General features: G+C 36.9%; 1 protein-coding gene across 25 annotated transcripts in view; it reads left to right on the top strand.

Moving 5' to 3' along the window:
- Positions 1-14,075, top strand: part of HELZ (helicase with zinc finger) — a 171,979-nt gene extending 157,904 nt beyond the window's left edge. For all 25 annotated transcript variants that reach the window (XM_044744239.2, XM_070482122.1, XM_070482119.1 and 22 more), the window contains 2 exons: positions 9,378-9,630; positions 13,367-14,075. In XM_044744239.2, coding sequence (XP_044600174.2) covers positions 9,378-9,630; positions 13,367-13,701 — 588 coding nt within the window. In that variant the 3' untranslated portion in view covers positions 13,702-14,075. The remainder of the gene's footprint in view (positions 1-9,377; positions 9,631-13,366) is intronic.
- The last annotated feature ends 9,609 nt before the right edge of the window (positions 14,076-23,684 follow it).

The raw sequence follows: 23,684 nt of genomic DNA on the forward strand, positions 1-23,684 counted from the left end.
TTGAAGAAAGTACAGACTGATGGTTCAGACTTGTTTTGTTTGCTTGTTCAGTGGTTTTTAGAGAATTAAATGTGACTGGTTTGAGTGCCAGGCATGTATTCTCTAGTTTATCACAGCATAACTCCACATTGTCTAACTCCTGGTCTGATTTACATATTTAGGTTATAGACCTGGCCCTGTAGGTGTTATAATTTGCTACTCCAAGTTTAAATAAGTGAAGAAATAATAAAATGCAGCTATTAAATATGACGTCATAAGAGCTAAGATGACGTAGAAAGGTATCTGTGGTATTTTAGTGAGAAATTACCAAGCTGTATATATTATCTCATTTTAAGTAAATGTGTATGTTTATATGCATATAGGGAAAGATGCACATAATATCTGATTTTCCTACTTCGAGTGATGTTAATTTGATCCCTTTATATCAGTAATCAGATGATATCATCTGATTCATCAATTTTAAAAGTTCCCAACAACTTTTCATATTTTAGCAGTTATTGATGATTGTAGCTTAGATCCATTGTTTTGCTAGAGATGGCAAAACGGCAATTTTAAAATTTTTTCAATTTCTTCATTTACTTTTCTTCTGTAAAAGAGAACTTTTTCTCATTGAATGTTTGATTACCTAAAATATAGTCCACATAGAAAAGGCAGGATAAATGATTAATTATTGCCCTTTATTAGTCAATTTTTAAAGTAAGGAATTGGTGCCTTAGCGGGCCCAAAAGATGACCACTGAGGCTCCCTCTCCCTTTTTTTCTTTTTGAATATCATCATGAATTAGGTATCATTATATATTTGAGTTTCCAATTCATTGTAGTCATTCTACTTTTTGACACATTGTTCTGTCTTTGGCCAGTGGGAGCCCCTTCATGTTGGTGTCTGTGTTCTTTTGACGTATTGACAGTAATCTTCGGTAGCTTCCTTGCTTTCAGACATGACAAGGTGTCTCGACTCATCTTGTACACTTTCTCCACCTGACCAGGAATCAGTTATTTCTCAGAAAGCTCTGCTGGGAGACTACAGGCCAGCGCTGAAGATGCTCACTTCCTCTGGTTGTCTCTGCCTTTTCACTGGGCAGAGCTGGGAAATACTTTGTTCTTTGAAAAAGAAAAATAAATCATGAGTTCATACTGTTATTTCCAAGTCAAATGAAGGGTTATAGGGTTTTTAATATTTGCATATTTTCTTTTACACTAAAAATTATGGTTCTTAATGAATGACTAACAGAACTAATTATTTGTTTTATCTATATGTGTATACATACACACAGATAGATAGTTGTATATGTGTATATATGTATATATAATAGTTTTATAATAACAATACTAAAGTTAGCTTTAAAAGCAGTTGAAACTATCTTTGTTGTTCATTTAGCCCTAAGGCTATATCCCATAGATATATTTAGTTAAAATAATGGATTTTAAAGGCATTTGAAATAACTCTTATATGTGTGATTATAGTACCCATTTGATAACATTTGAGTTGATTTCTATTTGTTTTTAATTTTTAAGGATTGCTTTGTTGACATCTAATTTTGATTTTAAGAAATTTATTAGTACATGGTCCCAAAGTCCAAATTATACAACAGGCAATATTCACAAAGGTTAAATTTCCATTTCTGTTCTCTACCCCTAGCTTATCCCTTCCCCCTATAGATAACCATTATTATTAATTTATAGTTTATATTTCCATTATTTCTTTTTGAAAATATAAGCAAATACTTATATATATGTACATATTCCTCCCCTTCTTAGAGAAAAGGTAGCTAGTACACATATTGTTGTGTACCTTGAAAGACTGGAGCTCATCCATAGCAGTATGTAGAAATCTTCCTCATTCCTTTTACAGCTCCATAGGACTTTCATTATACAGCTGTACCATAGTTTATTTAGCTCGTGAACACATGGATTGATTCCAGTCTTTTGCTATTACAAAAGGCTATTCAGTGAGTAGCTTTATGCATATGTCAAGAGGCTCTCAAAGAACTTTCGTGTATGCAGTATTCAAAAATCTATCAGTAGTTTTCTATACAAGCTATCAATGTTTAAAACTGAGAATTTTAAAATAATTATTATTTCATTTAGAAATTATAGTAATAACTCCATTGCTTATTAACATAAATAACATTTTTTATGAAAATAACTATATTTTCCCAAACAAAAATATTTAGCAAAGAGAGTACCATTTTTTCACAGTGTTGCAAATCTATTGCAATATGTCATTTTGGTTGAAGTATATGAAGAAAATTCTGTCACATAGATATGTACTTGAAAAAGGGAATTTTAATAGCTTTTTTCAGATAATTTTAGATATTTTCCTCTGATACTACATCCAACTCAGTGATTGGTAGTTTCTTAAAGATTAATTGCAATATGGAATGGAAAATTCCACTGCAGTGGGGTTGGTCACAACAAAAACCTGCAGGAGCCAAAACCCTGAGGGACAGGAACCATCTCTGTTTGGTGGAGCTGTGGTGCCAGGAGGGTGGTGCCAAACCTCGTTGCCTTTTATTCTCTCTGTCCTTCTGCCCCTTGGCCCTGCACACTGCACACTTGTAGAGTGGGTAGTTTCACGTCAGAGGACTATAAAGGAGAGTCCCAAGGAACTAGAAATTACCAGGAAGATCACAGAGAGGAAGAGCTTAAGAAGGTGACCCTATAGAATTGTTTATAAATTCATGGGCTCAACTCTGACTTATGCATGTGTGGATCAGATCCTAATTAGCATATCAAAGTCATTGAGAACTGAGCTAATGGGTAGACCTCTGCCCAGGTCACAGACTGAATCCAGTGTGGCACACACTCAATACAGATCCACACAGCACCACAGAGGCTTTGAAAATTGAAAAGACTTTGGAACCATAGCCTACAGAAGGCAGGTTAGAACTTCTGGCTTAAACCTTACCAGATCAGTTGCCTGCTAAAACAAATATCAACATTCTCTGTAGGATTTAAACCCAGAGTCTCATAACTTAATATTTAAAATGTCCAAGATACAGTCCAAAATTACTCAGCATATAAGAAATTATGGAAATCTCAACTCATGCAGGAAAAGACAATCAAAAGATGTCAATGATGAGACGACACAGATTTAAAACACTTCAAAGCAGCTTATTATTAAAATGCTCCAAAGAACAATCACAAATGTTCTTGAAACAAACGTTAAAATAAAAAGTCTTAACAAAGAAAGAAAAGGTATAAAAAAAGAACCAAGTGAACATTTTAAAACTGAAAAATGCAACAACCAAAAATTAAAGCTCACTCAGTGGACTCAATAACAGGATGGAGATAACAGAGGAAAGAATCAGTGAACTTGAAGATCAATAAAACTCATCCAATATGGACAATAATGAGAACAAAGTTTGAAGGGGAAAGAAAAAAAGAGCAGAGCCTCAGAGACCTGTGGGACAAAAACAAAACACTGAGTATTCATTTCCTCAGAGTTCAAGGAGAAGAAGAGAAAAGATGTGATGCTGAAAAGAAACTTTGACAAACTAACAGATGAAAACTTCCCAAATTTGGTGAAAGACATTAAGCCTACAGATTTAAAGAGCAGAATGAATCCCCAAGCAGGATAAACCCAGAGAAATCTACACCTAGACATATAATCAAATGGCTGAAAACTAAAAACAAAGAAAATAATCTTGAAAGCAGCCAGAGAAAAACAACACATCTCATTAGAGAACAATGATGCAAATGAAGATTTCTCCTCAGAAACCATGGAGACCAGAAGGAAATGACAAAAATATTTTTAAAGTGCTGAAAGAAAAGAAGTTAACCCAGAAATATATATGCCATAAGACCATTGTTCAGGAGTGAGGGTAAAATAAAGACATTCTCTGATGAAGGAAAACTAAGAGAATTTGTAGCCAGCAGACCTCTTCTGAAAGAATTGTTAAAGGCAGTTCTTCAGACAGAGGGGAAGTGATACCAGAAGGAAACTTGACCTGTCAGCAATGAAGGTTGAACAACAAATTCAGTAAATATCTGGATAAATATAGTAAACTAATCTCCTTGGATTCCATAAAAATGGACAGTGAAAGCAAAATACATAAATAACGTCTGATTGTTTTTCAATGTATATAGATGTACTATATAAAACAGCTATAGCATAAAGCAGGAAAGGTGAAGGACCCAAGATGGTGGTCAGGTTCCTGCATCCCAACTGAAGTGGTAAAATGTAGATTCTAAGTAGACTGTGGGAAGTTAAGTTTGTCTTCCATTATCTCTAGAACAACTACTAAAAGAATTATACAAAAAGTTACAGTCAGAATCACAGTAGAAAAATTAAAATGGAATTCTATTAAAATGATGCTAAAACATGTTCAAGTAACTCAAAAGAACATAAAATAGAGGAAATGAACAGAAAACAAATCATAGGAAAGTTGACTTAAATCCAGACGTATCAGGATACATTATATACCTGATCTAAACATACCAATTAAAAGTCAGAGATTGTCAGAATGTCATAATGGGTTTTAAAAATAGTCCTAACTATGTGCTACCCACAAGAAATATTTTGAATGTAATGATATAGGTAGTTAAAAGCAAAAGGATGGAGAAAGATATACCATGCAAAGACTAATCAAGAGAAAGCCAGAGTGGCTGTGTTAGTATCAGACAAAGTAAACTTCAGAGCAAAGAAAATTACCAGGGACAAAGAGGGACATTAGATATTGATAAAAGGGTTGATTCATTATAAGGACATAACCATTCTAAATGTGCATACATCTAAGAACAGAGCTTCAAAATACATGAAGCAGAAACTAAAAGGGGTAATAGACAAATGCACAATTCTAGTTTAAGACTTCAACACTCCTCCTCAGTGTTTCATAGATCTGGTAGACAGAAAATCAGCCAGGATATAGAAAAAATTGAACATCATCATTAACCAACTGAATTTAGTTGACCTTTATAGAACACTCCATCCAATAACAGCAGAATACACAGTCTTTCCAAGGGCACATGTAACATTCACCAACAAAACAATGTTATCTGGCCATAATGGAATAAGAAATGCATAACTGAAGGATAACAAGAAAATCTCCAAAACTTGGAAATTAAAGAGCACATATCTAAATAGTTCATAGATTAAAGAGGAAGTCTCAGGGAAATTAGAAAATATTTTGAACTGAACGAGAATATAATATGCCCAAATTTGTGTGATGCAGCTAAAGCAATGCCAGAGGGAATTTTATAGCATTAAATGCTTATTTTAGAAAAGGAGAAAGGTCTTCTTTCTTCTAAGCTTCTATCCTAAGAACTTAGAAAAGGAAGAACAAAATAAATTAAAATCAAGCAGAAGGAAAGAAATAATAAAGATGAGAGCAGAATTCAATAAAAATGAAAACAGAAAAATAAAAATGAAACCCAATGCCCATTCTTTGGAAAGATCAATAAAATTGATAAACCTTTAGCAAGATTGACAAAGAAAAGGACAGAAGACACAACTGCCAGCGTCAGGATCAAAAGAAGAGATATCACTACAGACCCAGTAGACATTAAAAGGATAGTAATAAGAGAATACTGTGAACAACTCTGTGCACATAAATTCAGCAGCTTAGATAAAATGGACCACTTCTTTGAACACCACAAACTACAAAAACTCACTGAAGATGAAATAGATGGCAGGTGAATAGTCTTAATAACTGTTAGATTGAATTTCTAGTTAAAAACCTTTCAAAGAAGAAATCTTCAGACCCAGATGACTCACTACTGAATTCCTCCAAACATGTAAAAGAAATACCACCAATTTACACAATCTCTTCCAGAGAATGGAAGAGAAGGGAACACTTCTCAACTTATTGTATATAGCCAGCATTACTCTGATAACCAAAACGAGACAAAGACAGTGTAAAAAGAAAAAACTACAGACCGGTGTCTGTGAACATCAATGCAAATATCCTCAACAAAACATTAGCAAATTGAATTCAGCAATATATAAAAAAGAATATACTATGACCATGTTGGGGCTTGTTCCCAGAATGCAAAGCTGGTTCAGTATTTGAAATAAATCAGTGTAATCCACCATACTGACAGTCTAAAGAGAAAAGTCACGTAATTGTATCAATAGATAACAAAAACTCACACACGTTTGGCAAAACACAATATCCACTCATAAAAACTCTTGGCAAACTAGAAGGGAAATTCTTCAACCTGTTAAAGGGCACCTATAAAATTCCTATAGCTACCATCATACTGGTGGAGACTGAATGCCTTCTCTCCAGGATTAGGGACAAGGTAAGATGTCCACTCTCAGCACTCGTATTCAACATTGTTCTGGAAGTCTTAGCCAGTGCAGATTAGGGAGAAAAAGAAAGAAAAGACATAGAGATTGGAAAGGAAGAAACAAAACTGTCTCTAGTCACAGATGACATGATTGCCAATGTAGAAAAACCCCAAGAATCTACCCAGGAAACAAACCAACAAAAATCCTATGGCTAATGTGAATTTAGCAAGGTTTTATGATAGAAGCTCAACACATACAAATCAATCTCACTTCTATTAGCAATGTAGAATTGGAAACCAAAATGTGAAAGCTAATACCAGTAGAATAGCTCAAAGAGAAATGAAATACTTAGGTGTAAATCTAGCAAAACCTGTACAGAATCTGTATGCTGAAAACCACAGAACTGCTAAAATGTAATTTATTTGATATATAAACCATTTTATTTAGTTGTCATCAAGATTTCTCTGCCTATACTCAAATTACCTTTGAGGACAGATTCCAAAATGGGAAATCATATTTTCATGCATTTACCTTCATCATGAAATAGATGTTCTTATATATATAATCTTTTTATATATATTCAACATATTTCAAATCTTCAACATATTTATCTAATTTTAAGAACATTAAGACAATTTCAGGTTTTGATGCTTTTTCTAACGTAAAGGATTGATCATATTCATAATGTGATTTGAAATTGCATTTCATATTTTATCACACATGCATCTTGTCAGTAGCTGCTTGCAGCTGTTAGAAATAAGTTACAGAGTACTTCCACAAGTCCTGCTATGCATGTAACTCTGGGGTTGGTTTTTTTTTTTTTTTGAATTTCAGTTTAGAAGATACAAATGATAAACATTTTCTAAAAAGTTTAATTGAATATTGTCTCCTTTTATATCAGTCTTCTATTGCTTTCTGATTTTTAGTTTTCCTCATTTAAGCTTTGTGGTTCATGTATCTGTTCATTGCGAAAAGGTGTTTGTTTATACTGCCGGTGTATGTATGTTCAGTATTTAATGAAAAACGGCTTATAAAGTTAGTGCCTGAAATTCATGAGTATATGTAGTGTTCTGTATCACCAAGGGATTTGCTTATTATAAGCTGTTCTTTCTGAGGCCATAGCAGACATTAGTTTTGTACTTTAGTGTTCATACATAAAGACTTTAGAAGGTAATCCCCTACAGATTGTGACTGGGCTAAACACTCGGGACGGCAATAAAAAGATCCACTTCATTTTGCTTGTAAGAGCTAATCGTCTTCCTAACAAACCTTGATAAAAAAAGACACACTGCCCCAGCTGTTGTGGTCAATCCTTCAGGGATTGCCTAGCCATGGAGAACATAAAGCCGTTTAGAAAGGTTGATTCTACTCAATACGGTAATTTGATGACCTTAGACAAAGAAATTTCAAATGCGCTGATTAAATTCACAGTTGACACTAAATTAGTTAGGAAGGTTAATATTCTAGAAAACCAGAATCAAATTCAGAATGATCTTGAGCAGTGGAAAAAATTGCCTTTAAAGCAGAGTAAAATTAAAAATGAATTTAGATACTATACTTAGAGACAGAAGAATAAAAGTATGAGAAAAGGAATTAACTAGATGGAAGTATGATCTCTTACCCTCCTCATCCAGCAGCTAAAACTTTGGAAATGCAGAAACGACTTGGACACTCATCGGTTAGTAGTGAGAGAATTGCTCCCCTCCCACCCTTTTTTCCTTTCTGCACAAGGGCAGCCTGTCCAGACCCATTCCCTTCTCTGGTTTATGTCCCATTGGTTCCATTTGTGATACTCGCAGTGCTTTACCCTCACGGTGCTTACACCCACAATTTCCCCCATTTACTTGACCTGATAGTATCTGCTTGTGCTTATATTCCAAAAAAATCCTGCTGTTACTGTGCCAATTCATCTTTCTCTCTTTGTAGTCTAACCTCCAGTTCCTGATTTCAACTGTTGCTAACAACAGTGGTAAAAGAAAGATTCCTCAAAATTGTAATAACCGCAAACTGAATATGAATAGCGAACCTGTTATTATTGGAGGGGAAGAGGGCAATAAAAAGAAATCCCATTCTGTCCTTTAAGATCTAACATAGAATCTTTATATGTTACATTAAAACAATTATATAACAACAAACCCTTCCTATGTGCCAGGAACAGTTCTAAATGCCATATGTGCTGAACTCTTTTAATTCTCACAGCAATCCTAAGAGGTGGGTACTATGGATAATGAAGCCTCATCTACAGACGAAGTTCCCAAGAGGTTAAGTCAATGGCTCAGGGTGACGCTGTTGGTAAAAAGCAGCCTGAAGTCTAACCCAGACAGTCTGGCTGAAGACCGAGGCTGCACACCTAACTGTTACTACTCCATACTGCCATGCCACTAGAACTGAGGCCAGATAGTGGTCACAGCAGTCAGGCAGGGAAAACTGAAGAGAACTTAGGGAACAAGAAAAAATCTTGAAATGGCTGGCAAATAGATCTTGTCGGCAGGGTTAAAGGAATTCAGGGTGTGCCATTTAGGGAGGAGAACATATAAGGAATAAGTTAATTGGGTTTCAAACATAAAAAGGATTTTTTTTGAAGAAAGTAGTGAATGTTCTGTCAATTGAAGACTGTCTAAAAGACGTGTAGTGAGTCCAATCAGGAGTACTTATGTTGGGCAAGAGGATTCATTTTTTGCTATCCAGTCTAAGAAATCGGGAGGTTGTGAAGGATCAGACCCAAGAGATAAGTCTAGAATGGATGACTCTGTCACGATGGCTGTGATTCAATTGATCATGACTATAATTTTCCCCTTTAATTTTGCTCAGATATACTTCTTCATCCTTAGTCTCATGTTACCTAAAATGTCAATAAAATTTTAGAACAGAAGACAGGTAGTTCAGCTCCGTATTTTACAGACAAGAAAACAGAATCAGAAATTATATGTGTGTTGTCATAGGACTACCTACCAGTGGCCAGAACTGAGTGTTGAACCCAGTTCTCCTGACACCATGTCCAGAGCTCAGGCTGCTTTTTGGGGGGTTTTCATAGTCACAGAGGAGAATTTTGAGAATTTCTACTTAGCACAGTGAGATTGCTGTGTACGTAAGGGCGGCGGGTGTAAGTTTCACTGATTTATGAGCTGTTGTTTTTCTTTGTGTAGTATGAACCCAGAGGACCTGGTCGGCCCTTGTACCAAAGAAGAATCTCATCTAGCTCAGTCCAGCCTTGTTCTGAAGAAGTAAGCACTCCTCAAGACAGTCTTGCTCAGTGTAAAGAGCTTCAGGACCATAATAACCAATCTTCTTTCAACTTTTCATCCCCGGAGTCCTGGGTCAACACCACCTCATCTGCCCCCTATCAGAACATTCCGTGCAATGGATCCAGCAGGACAGCTCAGCCCAGAGAGTTGATAGGTAAGACGGAGTTGGTGGGCTGCTAAAACTGCAATTGTAACTACTCAGCTCCTGGATATTTATGGAATTTTTCTTCTCCTGTGTCCTCCATTTGCATTATTATCTTTGAAAAATATTTAATGCTCATAGGTCACAGGTGTGCCTCGGGCATACATATTAATTTAGGACTATATTGATTCCATATTTATTGTCTGGAAGGTAAGTAGATCTATCCATATTTAGGAACTAATAATTTTGATCATTTTGACCTGTGAATGAGTGAGACAAGTAATGGAACTTAAAATGTATTTCTAAATAGAATCAGCTTTGCTTGGGAAATATTTGTTTTCTGATTTTTTGTTTGTTTGTTTGTTTTCCAGGATTGGGGGTGGGTGTTGGTTAGTCAATATCAATTGTCAAGGATTATTGTCAATAAAGTTGTTTACAGTTTGCTATACAATAGTTTGGTCATGAGAGAAATCAGTAGTCTAACATTTTGAGATTTAGAAATCCTGTGTTTATTCCTTGTATTCTAATGAACTGAGAAATCCTAAGCTAAAGAGAAAAAAAAGGCATAGAAAGACATTGGAATGGACAGAGCTCTAAACTTGTATGGTGAAGTCCAGAGTCTTCCTCTTTAGCCTTGAACCGGAATGCGCTTTTCTCTTTCCCTTTTTCCCTTTTTTATGTTGAACATAAAGAAATGTTACATGTAAAGAATGATGCTATTTGAGTTCTCTAATCTATAGCCTTCCCTTTGTAGGCTGTAGATGTTGATCTTTGTGAATAAGTCTGTGATGTTCGGTGAATTTCTGCCCTGGTAGCATCAACCTTTGTACTTGAAATTAATTTTGTTCATCTTTAGAATGTGAATCCATTGTTTCTGTAACTGATCCATTTTTGAGTATGTGCCATACAATCATATTTTTAGAACAATGGACATGGTAGGGAAAAAAACATTAATAAGATCTTGGTTTTGTTTCCTGGCAAGAAACTTTGCCATTTTAATCTTTAAACATTCATTTGTTCCTATTATGTATAAGCTGTTGTATTATATATAAGCTGCCTGGGGTTGCTTTTTAATTTTAAAGGGCTGACATAAATAGACATATTATCATACTTGAATTTCCTGAGAAACATCTAAATTACAAATCAGTGACCAAAATTTGTTACTTTTTAGTTGTTTTGCTTATTATAATTTATTTTAAAGACAACATCATTTCTCCTTTTTTCCACCTAAATTTTAGGATAGCTTTTGGTCAAAATCAATAAAAATCTGACCTGAGCTGATAAGGGAGAAAGTTCCTGAACAAATGCCCAAAGTGCATATCATTTATGGTATCTTTTCCACAAATATAAAATTGTTTCTTCATTGCTAGGAGACAAATTGTAGTATTCTTTAGTTGAAAGGAAAACTTAGTTAAGTAAATTCAAAATCACTGATATCCTGAAGGACAACTTATTGTCTATCAGTGTTTATGTGTTTGTTTCTTTTTAGAGGAAGATAGGAGTTGTCAGTGGTGAGTCAGAAGGAACATAATCACCACATGGGAAACTTCTTTCCAGAGTTTGAGTTATTTTTTGAGTTGAAGAAAACTGTTTATAGTGCATTGGTTTGGAATTTAAAGGAGGTCATTGTGTCTGGTATGGCCATGTTTTTTCCACGGTTGTAAGCTTGAGAGCAGAGACCCTGTGTTTGACCTTTCTGAACTCTGGGTTTCCCGTCCCTGGGCACTGATCACACTCCAGCTCTTGGTAAATGCTGCTGAGTAAGGAGAGAATGAAAATGGGTCCTGCGCGACTGAGGGGCGACCCAGCTGCACTGCTGGGCCTTACGTGCGTTGGTGTCCATGGTGCGGGTGGGCTCACCTCTCCAACATGGATGGGTTTGGATTCTTTTCACTTATCTTAGTGACAAGACAGACTTTATCAGGCATTTTCTTTCAATGCATGGATGAAAATTGAAGATTAGATAGAGATATGTATTTTGGAAAAAATCATTGTCAGGTTAGTAAAATTCATAGTTTTAAAGAAGAGTTTGTCTTACCTGGAATATATCTGGTCAATCAAATTAATAGAGATCTTACATTCATGGTTAGATAAGAGTATAGACATTAGGTTAAACTGCCTCTAAAATATTATTTTATAAGTATTATTTAATTGAAAACAGTTTAAACTCTAATTATGTTGCCATGAAAATGAGAACATGATTAAATAATAAATCTTAGTAAAGTAAATAAAGATAGTAAGTTCTTAAAGAGCCAGTAAAATGTTTATTTTGTGAATTATATCAGGCAGTATAGGCCACTTTTATATTGAAATGGTTGTTAAACTAATGCTCTGAAAAGCAATTGTTTCATTCACAAAATGATGACATTTAGACAGAAAAGTGATAAATATTCTAAAAAGATATTGTTTTAAAGTAATTTTGAGCAATTTTGTGAATTTTTAAAGTTTTAAAATAGTACTATGAATTTAGCATATTGGGTCAATGAAACACTAAGTCTAAAAAGTGAAATATTTTCACCTTAACCTCCCAATCTACAAATAGGTAATAAACATAGGAAAAAATGTCCATAAACAACAGCAATTAAAAACATGCAAATCAGAACTATAAGATAACTGTCCATTTATAAAATAGGCTGAGGTTAAAAAGAGCAATAATACCAGTATTGTGATACGGGGATGGGCAAACCTTGTGGGTTGAGTATAAATGGGCAGCATCTCCCCGCAGGGAAGTTTGGCCGTAGTTATCAAAAGCATTCACTGTGTGCGCACCATGTGACCCAGCCGTTTTACTTCTAGGCATTCATCCTGAGGCAATAGTCATGAACATTTAGAAACACGTATCTCAAATAGCACCATAGTGTATAAAAGTGGAAAATTGGCTATAATCCACATTTCTAAAAATGAGAAATAATAACTTACAGAAGTTATGAAATATCACATTATATGATGTCCTTAGGAAGAAATACACCAACAGGTTAAGGCTTATCTCTGGTATTTGAGAATAGAATGAGTTATTTTCTTCTTTGGCCTTCTGTGTAATTTCCAAGTTATCCTCAATGAATATGTATTATGACTGTGATCTAATATAATGTTAGTTAAATTTTTAAAAGATTGAAAACAAAAGCAATGTTTGAAAATAAGTTCTGGTTTATTGGGCAATAAAATTAGGAAGAATAGAGTCAAATTTTAAAGGACCTGGAAATTCAGGCAGATTATAGGAAATGTGAAGTAAATTTTATAGCTGTTTTGCCCCCACCTTATTCCATGTTTACTTAGAATATGTATTACAAGGAAAGGTAGCATTTTTAAGATAGAATCCAATGCCACTATTACTTAGGTCAATTAGTAAAAGCTTTTTGACCAGAAGTATGTATATGCAGCTCATTTTTATTTAAGAAAGAACCTCTTTGTTCCCATTTTCAAACTATGAGCAGTTAATACAATAAATATCAAAGTGTACAATTGTACAAATTAGTATTTTGAAGCAAACCTTCAGACCTGACCTTTAGTTTTTATATGTTAGCTATTCCAGTTCACATATTTAATTCTTTTTGGAGTGTTTCTAAGATAGAGAAGATTGCTTAGTTGTGTTGTGATTTCAGCGTTCTGTGGCGGAAGCTGTCTGTCCTCGTGGCTGTACTGTCACTGAGTTCCTGGAGATGAGAGCAGTTGTGACACGCTGAGTTAATGAGATGCATGAGTGTCACGGGCTTGCTCTTAAATCAGTGTTACTCTTCTCTGCTTTTAGCTCCGCCGAAGACTGTCAAACCTCCTGAGGATCAGCTGAAGTCCGAAAACCTCGAGGTGTCCAGTTCCTTCAACTACAGCGTGCTGCAGCATCTTGGCCAGTTTCCCCCCCTCATGCCCAACAAACAGATCGCGGAGTCGGCCCACAGCAGCAGCCAGCAGAGCTCTGGGGGCAGCAAGCCCGCCATGTCCTATGCCAGCGCTCTGCGGGCCCCTCCCAAGCCCAGGCCCCCGCCTGAGCAGGCCAAGAAGAGTAGCGACCCTCTGTCTCTGTTCCAGGAACTCAGCCTGGGGAGCTCATCGGGCAGCAATGGCTTTTACTCCTATTTTAAATAATCACTTTTTTCCCCTCAAGGGAGAATGTTTTAATTTCTGTTTGTATCAATAGAATTAAGATAGTTGGACTTCATCTATAGATGCACAGTTCCCTTTGTTTTAATATTACATATGTTCTCACTTAATTGCTTTGCTGCTAGACTTGCAACTAATTTTTTAAAAGTATATTCCATTATTTTGCATTTTTGATGTGAGTCAGAATTTTGACAGCTTTTATGTAGAATAAAAACTATTTTTAAATTTGTGTATTGTTACATATGTTTGCATCAAGCTAGCAGCTAAGAGGTTAATTGTGCAACTATAAAAAAAGAGAAAAAAAAGTTTGTCTAAAAATGTATTTAAAAAGAAAAAAAATTGTAAGTAGCATTTACATTTATTCAATAATATTACCATATGCTGGGTTTCTGTACCAGAAATGGCCAGTTGATGTACAAATGTATGTTATTTTTGCTTAAATTCCTTTAAAATTTTTTAAAATAAAGGGGCAGCATCTTCTAAATACTTTAAGTTTTATCAGCTTTTTTTTGTGACAAGATGCTGCATTCTAAAACTTTTATAGTTTTAGACTATGTATGATGTGCTGTTGTAATCTCCATCCACTGTAGGATAGAGTTAAAGGCATTCTTTGCAGGTGTATTTCGTATGCCACTGTTTTTTGTAACATGAAAAAGCATTGGCATACTTAGTTATTTTTTGGACAAGCTATACTTCAAGCTTGTTTTTAATGTTAATTTGATAGTGTGTTTTTTTTTTTTAAACAAATCATGAAGCTGAAAAATTTTTAGGATTGTTGGTGCTTAGTAGACTTGATAACTATTTTAAAAATGCGTGAATTTGGTAAAATCCTTTTTTTCTCACTATGCATGTGTAAATGTTTGTAATCTGGCTTTCCCTCCCTCTCCAGTGGTATAAAGAATTGTGCCGCTTTAAGGTTTTTTTTCCCTCCAGTAAAGATTTTGGTACCTTATTTGATGTTTCCATAAAAATGTGACATTACACATGACAATTCAAATATTTTGCTAACTGTTTGGTTTGAGGAACATCATTAAAGAAGCAATCGAATGTTTGTCAAAGATGTATCAAAATTCATCAAAATCTGGGGCAAAAAACTACCCTTGTTTTTCATGTCTTTCGATTCTTCTAAAATAACCCCACTGAACTTGTACAAAAATATAAAATTTAAATAGCTCTCTTATATTCTACGGTCTAAAACTTGTTTTGAATGAACTTTGGTACAATCCAAAGGAAAACATTTACCCTGTTAAAACTTGTGGTCTCGTAACGCTTTGGAAGCGATGCATGTCCTTACTGTTTTCCTGGCCTAGTAGTACTACTTTTATACTTCAGAGCTCTCTTGAAACGACAATATAACCATTTTCTTTTAATAAGATGAGGTTGGGAAACATTGCAGATGAACCAGTGGATCCTCATGGTCCATTTAACAGTAGTTTTTTGGAGGCCTCCTTTTGAAGAGGCCCTCCTGTATTCACAGTACATTTTTAAAACGGGGTTGAAAAGTGGCAAGTGTAAAAAAAACTACGTACATCTCTTATATGACTGGAGTTAGTTGGTGTTGGCCAGCTGCAGCCCCCTCTCATCCTCGGACAGTGTAGGAGCAGAGTGCCTTTAGGTAAAGGTTATCAAACCGCAGGACGAATGAAGGGTGCCTCTGGCTCAGTTCTGTCTCCCCGCGCAGAGGGCGGTTCATTTGTATGTGGCTTCATGTTCCAGGCTGCGGGTCTCCGGGTGAGGTGGCACATGTCGCCCTTAGACTGCAGACATGTTAACGGTTAGCATAAGTCACAGCTGGAAAACGGAGCCAGCAAGTTACAGCACCACGTTTTCTCTGTATGATGTCAGATCACTGCATTTAGCTATGCCCAGTTTTACTCAACATACTTTAGTTATAAGAAAAATTTTTGCCGTATAGCTATGTATTTCCAACTCTGTGACAAAACTCAAGACATAGCCCAAATGAAAATTAGATCTCCCCCATGTGAGGATGTCTATGAAAAATAATTTTCTCATCACTGATGAGTCTCCTCCCCCAAAATAGACAGGACTAGAACACGAGCCAGGTGCATGCTCAAAAGCATGCTGATAATATGAAGACAGAGCTGTCACATCAGGGCTTGCAGTTAACCCTTGTCGTGAAGTAATTGCCTAGTTTTCTATTTTCCATACTTGAACCTTTAAAATATATCAGTTTTTAAATTATTTATATTTATATTTAAAGAGGTCATGTGCACACCCCCACCACCTTATATAAATATTGATGATGGAAGCTTTGGATAAAGAAGCTGTTAAGTTGATGAAGCATCCCTGTTCTAAGCAGTTATTTCTAAAAAACTAAAAATAACGGCGACGTAAGTCCACTGCTCTGCTATAAGCTTCTGAGTGTTCGTTTCCTCATTGTTTCTACCGCCAGACAAGGCTTTGAATGTTGTTTCCGTCTGATACTCTTAGATTCTGCTTTGAATGCATATTTCAAATTCTAACAAGCTTATTCTTTCTCAGCATTGCTTAATGCCATCTTTCCAACCGGGCTTTAAATCTGTTATTTATGCGTAATGTCTCGTAATGGTGTTGAGCAAGTCTTACTGCAGGAATCATTACAAGTTTCTGTTGAAATGAGGCGTGGCTTCTGAGTACCTTTCATGCTGTTTGGATATTACTTGGGTAGTATTAGCAAGTACCCACATATCAGACTGATAACTTATTTTGTATACTAAGTTCAACCTTAGAGTTCAGATGGAACTCTTTTTTTTTTTTTTTTTTTTTAAGAAAACTTGATGTTAGCTCTTGGATAATACCAAGTATTACCAACTTACTTTTCTTCCAGAACAGATTTCTTCTTAGTGAGGTTAATTGGACTCATGATGTCTTTCTACTTCTTTGTTCTGTATATCACTCTGAAGTTTCCTTCTTGCCAGAACTATTTTTTATTGATTTCACTTTTTAATTTCAGCGCTATTGAGATTTTCTTTTTTTACCTTAAAGAAATTCTTTTGGGTGATAGAATTTGTAGTCATGCTAAATTTTTTTCCTGATCTAAAAATGAATTTTTGTTAAGATTTGAAGAGCCTCAGTCAGTGTAACATGGATATTTTCTAGTGCGTTTGTAAAAGAGGTTTTGGTTGCCATTTGGGCATCTGCTTTGCCAAATCGTTACAGCAGAGCTTTGTTTTTGATTAATCAGTAGTTAATTATTGACCATTTAAACTAACATGACCTTAATTTTCCTTTCCTCAGACAGGTATGCTTCTAGCCAAGTCATTTTGTATATATGAAATAACAAACTGCTTTGTGTGGTTTTTTTCATCAGAAATTCTAGAATAAGTTCAAGTTCGATGTAAACACCAATTGGTCTTCTCAGTTCAGAGACTCGCAGAATAAGTAAAATAAGGAGAATTCCCACTGAATAAGCTTTACCTAATAAAACATAGCAATCTCCAAGACCCATAGTCTCCTTGCTTATGGAGGTATTGAAATTGCTGAGAAAGCTAACTGAATCTCTTAACTTTGAGATAATTAATATATAGTATTATCTTGCTCTAGTGTAGTTGATTTCACCTGTTTAATATTTTCCATGTAGATTCATCTCAAGAGCAAAGCTGTAAACATAGAAGAATGTATCTCTAGCTGCCTTGGCTAGAGAGAGCCACCTTGCCTAAGAGCCAGGGTGTGAAAAAATTTCAAGATAAATTTTACTTTTCAACTGTTGTTAAGAAAATTAGATTTACTGAAATAGTCGTTTTAAAAGAGACACCTGTTAAACTTAGATAGCATTGTTTCATATTGGAGTTGTTTTTTAAAAGGGAGTACCAGAAAAAAAATTCTATAAAAATACAAGATTTAAACTTTAAATATATTGAAAGATACAAAATGCTGCCTTAAAATGTTATTTAGGCTACCATCCATTTTTTTCTTCTGGCTCCACAAAGGTAGTAATTTGTCTTTTATGACTTACCGGACATTGTTTCTTGCTAACCATCTCCTTGGTATATGGAAACCCTCAGTTTCCTAAATCTTGAAGTAAATGTTTCGATGCATCTGATTTTTCTCCCCTCTTTGCCATCTGATCCACAAACTACTTGGCAATTAGAAATAATAGAGAATGTTCTAACTATGATTTCTTGTTCCAAATATCAGTTAGTGATGTCCATCAAATTATATTATAAAGGTATCATGAAAGAGTGAGTGGCACGTTAGTCTTCAAAGTGCTCATTATCTTAGGCTTCCCGCATTTTCCATCTACTTGGGGTTGGATGTTTGTTTGCTGAGATTTTACTGTAAAGCTGCTGAATTCACACTTACTGCTCTCACACCTGTTTAATTAGCAATTTCAAGACCATTGTTACAAGGAGTGAGTCTCACTAACATTTAACATTCTTACAAAACACATTCAGAAAATGGCATGGTTATTACTTTAGACTAGAATGTCAGATTAAACAGATTAAAAATTAAAACTTTTTAATGTAACATTTAAAATTTTTGAAATGATTGAAAATATCTACTTTGGAATAAACTTTAAGGAAACAGTCACAGGAGTTTCTAAATTTTTTTGAAGGGAGGTACCTAATAGAAGAATCTAGACTTAGTAACGTGAACTGTGGTTAAATCCTGAACCCAGTTGTACAGTAGTGGTCTAAGCTTCTAAAACTGGAGTGTTAAGAAAACCCAGAGACATTCATATACCTATAGTTTCAGTAATCAGAGTATTAGACCAGACTTTATTTGCAATTTGTTCAACAGAGAGATTTTATTTTGATACAAATATTAAGCATAAAGCATAGTAGGTTTTATATAATTCTATGAGTTCATTAAACAATATTATGGAATTTTCATTATGTTCTTGGGGAGTCTTTTTAGCTATTTCTGCACCTCATATATGAGGTCTCTTCTGTATTTTATTTTGCATACTAGCATGTGACTGCCTGCCTTAGAACTATGTATAGGAGGGGAAACTGATAGTACTTTTTTAAAAATATTTGATTTTTTTAAATAAAAGTTTTCATTCTTTTTTTGATGTTTGCGCAGTAAAGGGGAAAGGGTGGCAAATTACATAGGTTTCAACACAGAGTAGAAGTCACACAGTAGTATCTGTTTACAAATCTGTCCTCTTTTAAGATCTCTGAATTTTGAGCAGAATGGGACAGTGGTTCTCAGACTTTAGTCAGCACCAGAATTATCTCCACCCCCAGAGGTTCTGATTCCAGGCTGGAGCCTGATCATTTGCATTTTTCCAACAAGTTCCCAGGCGATGCCAATGCTGGGAACCACTTGAGAGCCACTGGTCAAGAGAAAGTCTGACTGTCTTTTCAACTAGGCATATATTTACTTAGTGTGAAAAACTGATCTCTTGAAACATTCTTACAATTCTGTTGCCATGAGTGGGACTTTCGTGGGCAAAGATCTCTCTGGAGTGACAAGCCCTTTGGGTGGCTGCCGCCCCCTCCCATTGCCCACCCCTCTAAGTTTGTGCTGCTTTTCCACACCAGGGCGCAAGAGCTCTTTCATTTCTAGGGTGAGTTTGGTTCTGTGTACACTGCAGCCTAGGCTGTGGTCTGTGAGCTGTGTGTTTGTTTGGTGTGCTCAGAGTCGATCTTGATGATCTGTACCCGCGGAGACGAGAATTGTGGAAGGAAGCCATCAGAATGTCACGAGAATGCACCTTGCATTTATCGTGGCGCTAGTACAGGAGGCCCTGTCCTAAGAGGGCAGTGATGTGGAGCATCGAAAATAATAGATAATCCCCAAAGATGGCGTTCGTAGGTTTTATGTTTTGGGGGGTGTTGGGGGGCGGGGCGGTGAGGGCAAAGGATTTGGTTTTCAAATTATGTGTTTCTCAGGTTAAGCAAGTTATTTTGGATTCTCTGCCTTGCCAGCAGGTGTTAGGGGAGCCTGAAGAATTGTATATGGCAGAAAATTGATAATTGTCTCTGATTACTTTGCTACCTTTAAAAAAAATCTATATGTGTTTGCAAAACAGTCTAGGGGAATCTGCCACCTACACAGCATGAGTTATTCATAAACCATAGGTGCACATGTATGAGCAAGTTATTTTTAAGAGAGAGACTGCCTATAATATAATAAACCTGACAGGTCTTTGGATATCTTAAAACGTGTGTTCTTGTCGTCGTCGTCATATTCCCCCTGGACTGCTGCTCGAGGGGGACCACGCTCTGCCTCTGGTTTTTAGTTTGGCTTTGAATTTACTGAGCTACTAGAAAGAGAAAAAATATTTTTAAGGTAATAGATTATAGGACGACTTAGATGTCGAAGTACATGAGAAGCATCCTAGAATGCACAGCTCTGGAATTCTTCAAACAGCACTTCCTCCTTGAAAGCTTGCTAACCTTGGTGGGGATTGTCCATGTGTTCAGCACGGGTTACTGTATCCACTTCCCGCTCATAGGAAGCTTCGCTTCATGTGCATTTTGCCTTGCACGATGCCTTGTACGTGAAGACCTCGTTCTATCTTTCGGTCGGTCAGCGGGCTCTTCTGTCCAGGTTGAAGTCCCAGCGCGTCAGTTACACCTGAGAATGTTTCTCAGCCCCCCTCCCATACAGAGGAAGGGTCTTGGATTTTCATATATCCAGACCATGCCTGCTTCCTATGAATCCACGTATGTGACATTGTACTGTATCCGCTTTCTGTGCCAGTCATCTGACCTGATTCTTTGAAACCCACGAAGGTACTGGTTATATGTAGTAGTTGTATCCTAGGTAAATATTGTGATTAAAATACCTCTCCTCTAAATTATAAAGGTAATGGGTTTTGCATTTTATTAAAGGGTCCTGTTATTAGTGACACAGGTTTTTTTGAATGCTTCAAAAATACTTACCTAAACTTGTTCAGCTAACTTCATATCATCAATTACTTAGCAAATTCCTACTGGGTCTTATTTTGGCAAGCCTTCCCAAGGGAGGCTGTATCCAAACCGAGGTGGCCACTTTCCATCTCCTAAAAGTACCAGTGGTGCAGCCATCTCATAATCATAATTTATGGCAAAATAATAACAAAATTATTTTTTCTTTGCAGTTAATGGTACCTCACCTCAGAGGTTCTGATACCTGAAGAGTTTATCCATAAAGTAAAAATGACTTCGTACCATAAAATAACCCCAAAGCCACTCTCTAGGGTTTTGTTTTCTAGCTTTTTTGTCAATTTCTTTTATTTTTTAACTTAGTTTTGGAATTACTTTAGCCACTTTGGTTCTTTAGAACAAGTTTTCAATTTTGGGGTCTACAGTTCCTACATTGTGATCATTGTCTCAGTGAAGTTCTTTTGTTTTAAAAGATTCATGGTAACACAAAATGTATTTTACTGCTACAACTAAAATGTATTTATAATAAAATGCCTTTTTAATAATTTGGAGATTTGTTTATTATGTGTGAACCACAATTCTCTGCTTCCTTTTACTTTTAAGATCAAAGGTCTGACAGAAGTTAAGCACAGCACTTTGATCTTATTCATAATGTTAACTGGTGAAAGTAGCTGGAGTAACAGAACTCGGTGTTAATTTGTAAAATCGTAACTCTGGTTTCCAGAAATTTGCAACTTCACTTAAATTTCTGAACTTCAGCAGTAGTGAAGCCCTAAAGGCTTAAAGTGTTACTTAAAGGTTTAAAGATCATCCATGGCCAGTGAGAGAATCAGCGCTTTTCACATTGCCATTTAACATGGATCTTAGGGATTTAAGAAAATTATCCTCAATTGCTCTTAACAAGTAACTTGTGCCACCCAGAATTTATTTCAGAGCTCATAAACCTAGTTTATATCAATATGTTATGAGGGTACAGTAATCCCCTTCACAATGAGGTGGAACAAGCATTCATTCAGCACCCCTCCCCCGCAAACGCTGGCTGTGTGCAGAACTGCCCTTGGTCAGGGTCTTGTGTCTGATGGGGAAAACGCAGCTGCCGTGGTGCGAGTTTGAGAAGCATTAGCAGGTCACAGGATGCCCTGTGTGCTCTGGCTGTTTTGTTTTTAACATCCTATTAATGTAGCACATAAATCTAATTGAATATACTGTACTTACGGTTTGTAAATAGAAGTAGATATGGGGGCCAGCCCTGTGGCCGAGTGGTTGAGTTTGCGTGCTCCGCTGGGGCGGCCCACGGCTTCACTGGTTCGGATCCTTGGTGCAGACATGGCACCGCTTATCAGGCCATGCTGAGGCGGCGTCCCACATGCCACAACTGGAAGGACCTACAACTAAAATATACAACTATGTACTGGGGGGATTTAGAGAGAAAAAGCAGAAAAAAAAAATTGGCAACAGTTGTCAGCTCAGGTGCCAATATTTAAAAAAAACCAGTAGTACAGGCAGCTTTTCATAAGGACAATTTCTAATTCTTGTTGCAGTCAATCAATTTTTAAGCTAGGTATCTTGCTTTCTTTGAACTGAATTGATATGATACAACATAAATCATCTTTGGATTTTAGAAAGAAAAACACTACATATAAATCATATGGATTTGGAGGACGCCTTGAGCTGTTATCTGCCTCTAGATGAAGTAACCCAAGGCCCCGCTGTCAGAAGGAAAATGCGAATAAGACTCTTAGGTGTTAATTCCTATGCCATAGTGGTGCCCTCTGAAGCATTTTCCTCAGAATGACACCAGTGTGAAAATTAGTTGGGGGGCCAGCCCGGTGGCACAACAGATAAGTTTGCACATTCTGCTTCAGTGGCCCGGGGGTTGCCGGATTGGATCCCGGGTAAGGACATGGCACCGCTTGACAGGCCATGCTGTGGCAGGCATCCCACCTATAAAGTAGAGGAAGATGGGCATGGATGTTAGCTCAGGGCCAGTCTTCTCAGCAAAAAGAGGAGGATTGGCAGCAGATGTTAGCTTGGGGCTAATCTTCCTCAAAAAAAAAAAGTGGGAAAATGTAATTTCATCAAAACTCCAAGGTGGGAACATTACGGAGTGCAGGTCAAGCATGAAAATGGAAAGTTGGCTTAGTGTAGGGAGTGCTAGAATGGAGAACTGTTTGCTCCTAACTTGGTTAAACTGGAACATCCAAAAGCCCCGGTGGTTGGTTTTAAGCAGCCAAAGAGCCCTTGGTCTGAAACGGATACTGCTGCTTGACTTACATAGTATTGTCCTAACGGACCACTTCCCTAATGGATGGGGATCCTTTTCTCCAGATTTGAAGAACCCCATCTTGATTGCACTGCCTCAGTGCCAGTCCATCCTACCAACTGCAGCCGGTTACTTTTCTGAAACGGATCTGATCGTGCCACTCTTTCTCTGAGAAGCCCTCAGTGGTTTCCCATCGCATCCTAAATTTCTTGGCTGGACTTTGGAGTCACCCTCCAAGTCTTGTTCCCGAGCACTGCACGCAGCAATCAGAGCCCTCGCCATTCTTTCCCCGGACAGCCCTTGACTTTCTTCCCTCTCTACTTCATTTGGAGCTTGCCCTTCAGCACTCATACCCCAACCCCCAGGTGTGCTTTGGGGAAGTCTACTTAATATTCCAGACTCTAGGTAAATTCCACCTCCCATCCTCCCCAGTTAGAATTCGCTCCCTTTTTCTCTGCGCCTGCAATGAAGGCTTCTCCTGTTCCCACAGTTTTTGTATTAGAGTTAGCAGTCTGTGAGCTTCGCGGGGGCAGAGACCGTGTCCTCAGACCTCTAAAGGTATAGCACCAGCCCTGTGCCTTCTCCAGAGCGGGCCCTCGAACGCCTGCTGAACTGGCTCACGGGGTTTGATTGCGAGAGGAACTTAAAGACGCTCTCCCCTCTCCACCGACGTCCTTTGCCAATGCAGTGTGGCCAGAAGACACTTGGCAGGAGTGATGGCCTGGGGTGACGGAGGAGCGAGCTGTCCTGTGCAGTGATGTTCCCGCCTACTCTCCAAGCAGTGACAAAGCATCAGCATTCATGAGTATTTTGCGTCTTACCAGGTCTCATTGTTAGAACCCTTCGTTTGACAGCTTCTCTATGGTTACGTCAGTTTTGATGGGTGCAGC

Source organism: Equus asinus, chromosome 13 (genome assembly GCF_041296235.1).
Source record: "Equus asinus isolate D_3611 breed Donkey chromosome 13, EquAss-T2T_v2, whole genome shotgun sequence".
Lineage (NCBI taxonomy): Eukaryota > Metazoa > Chordata > Mammalia > Perissodactyla > Equidae > Equus > Equus asinus.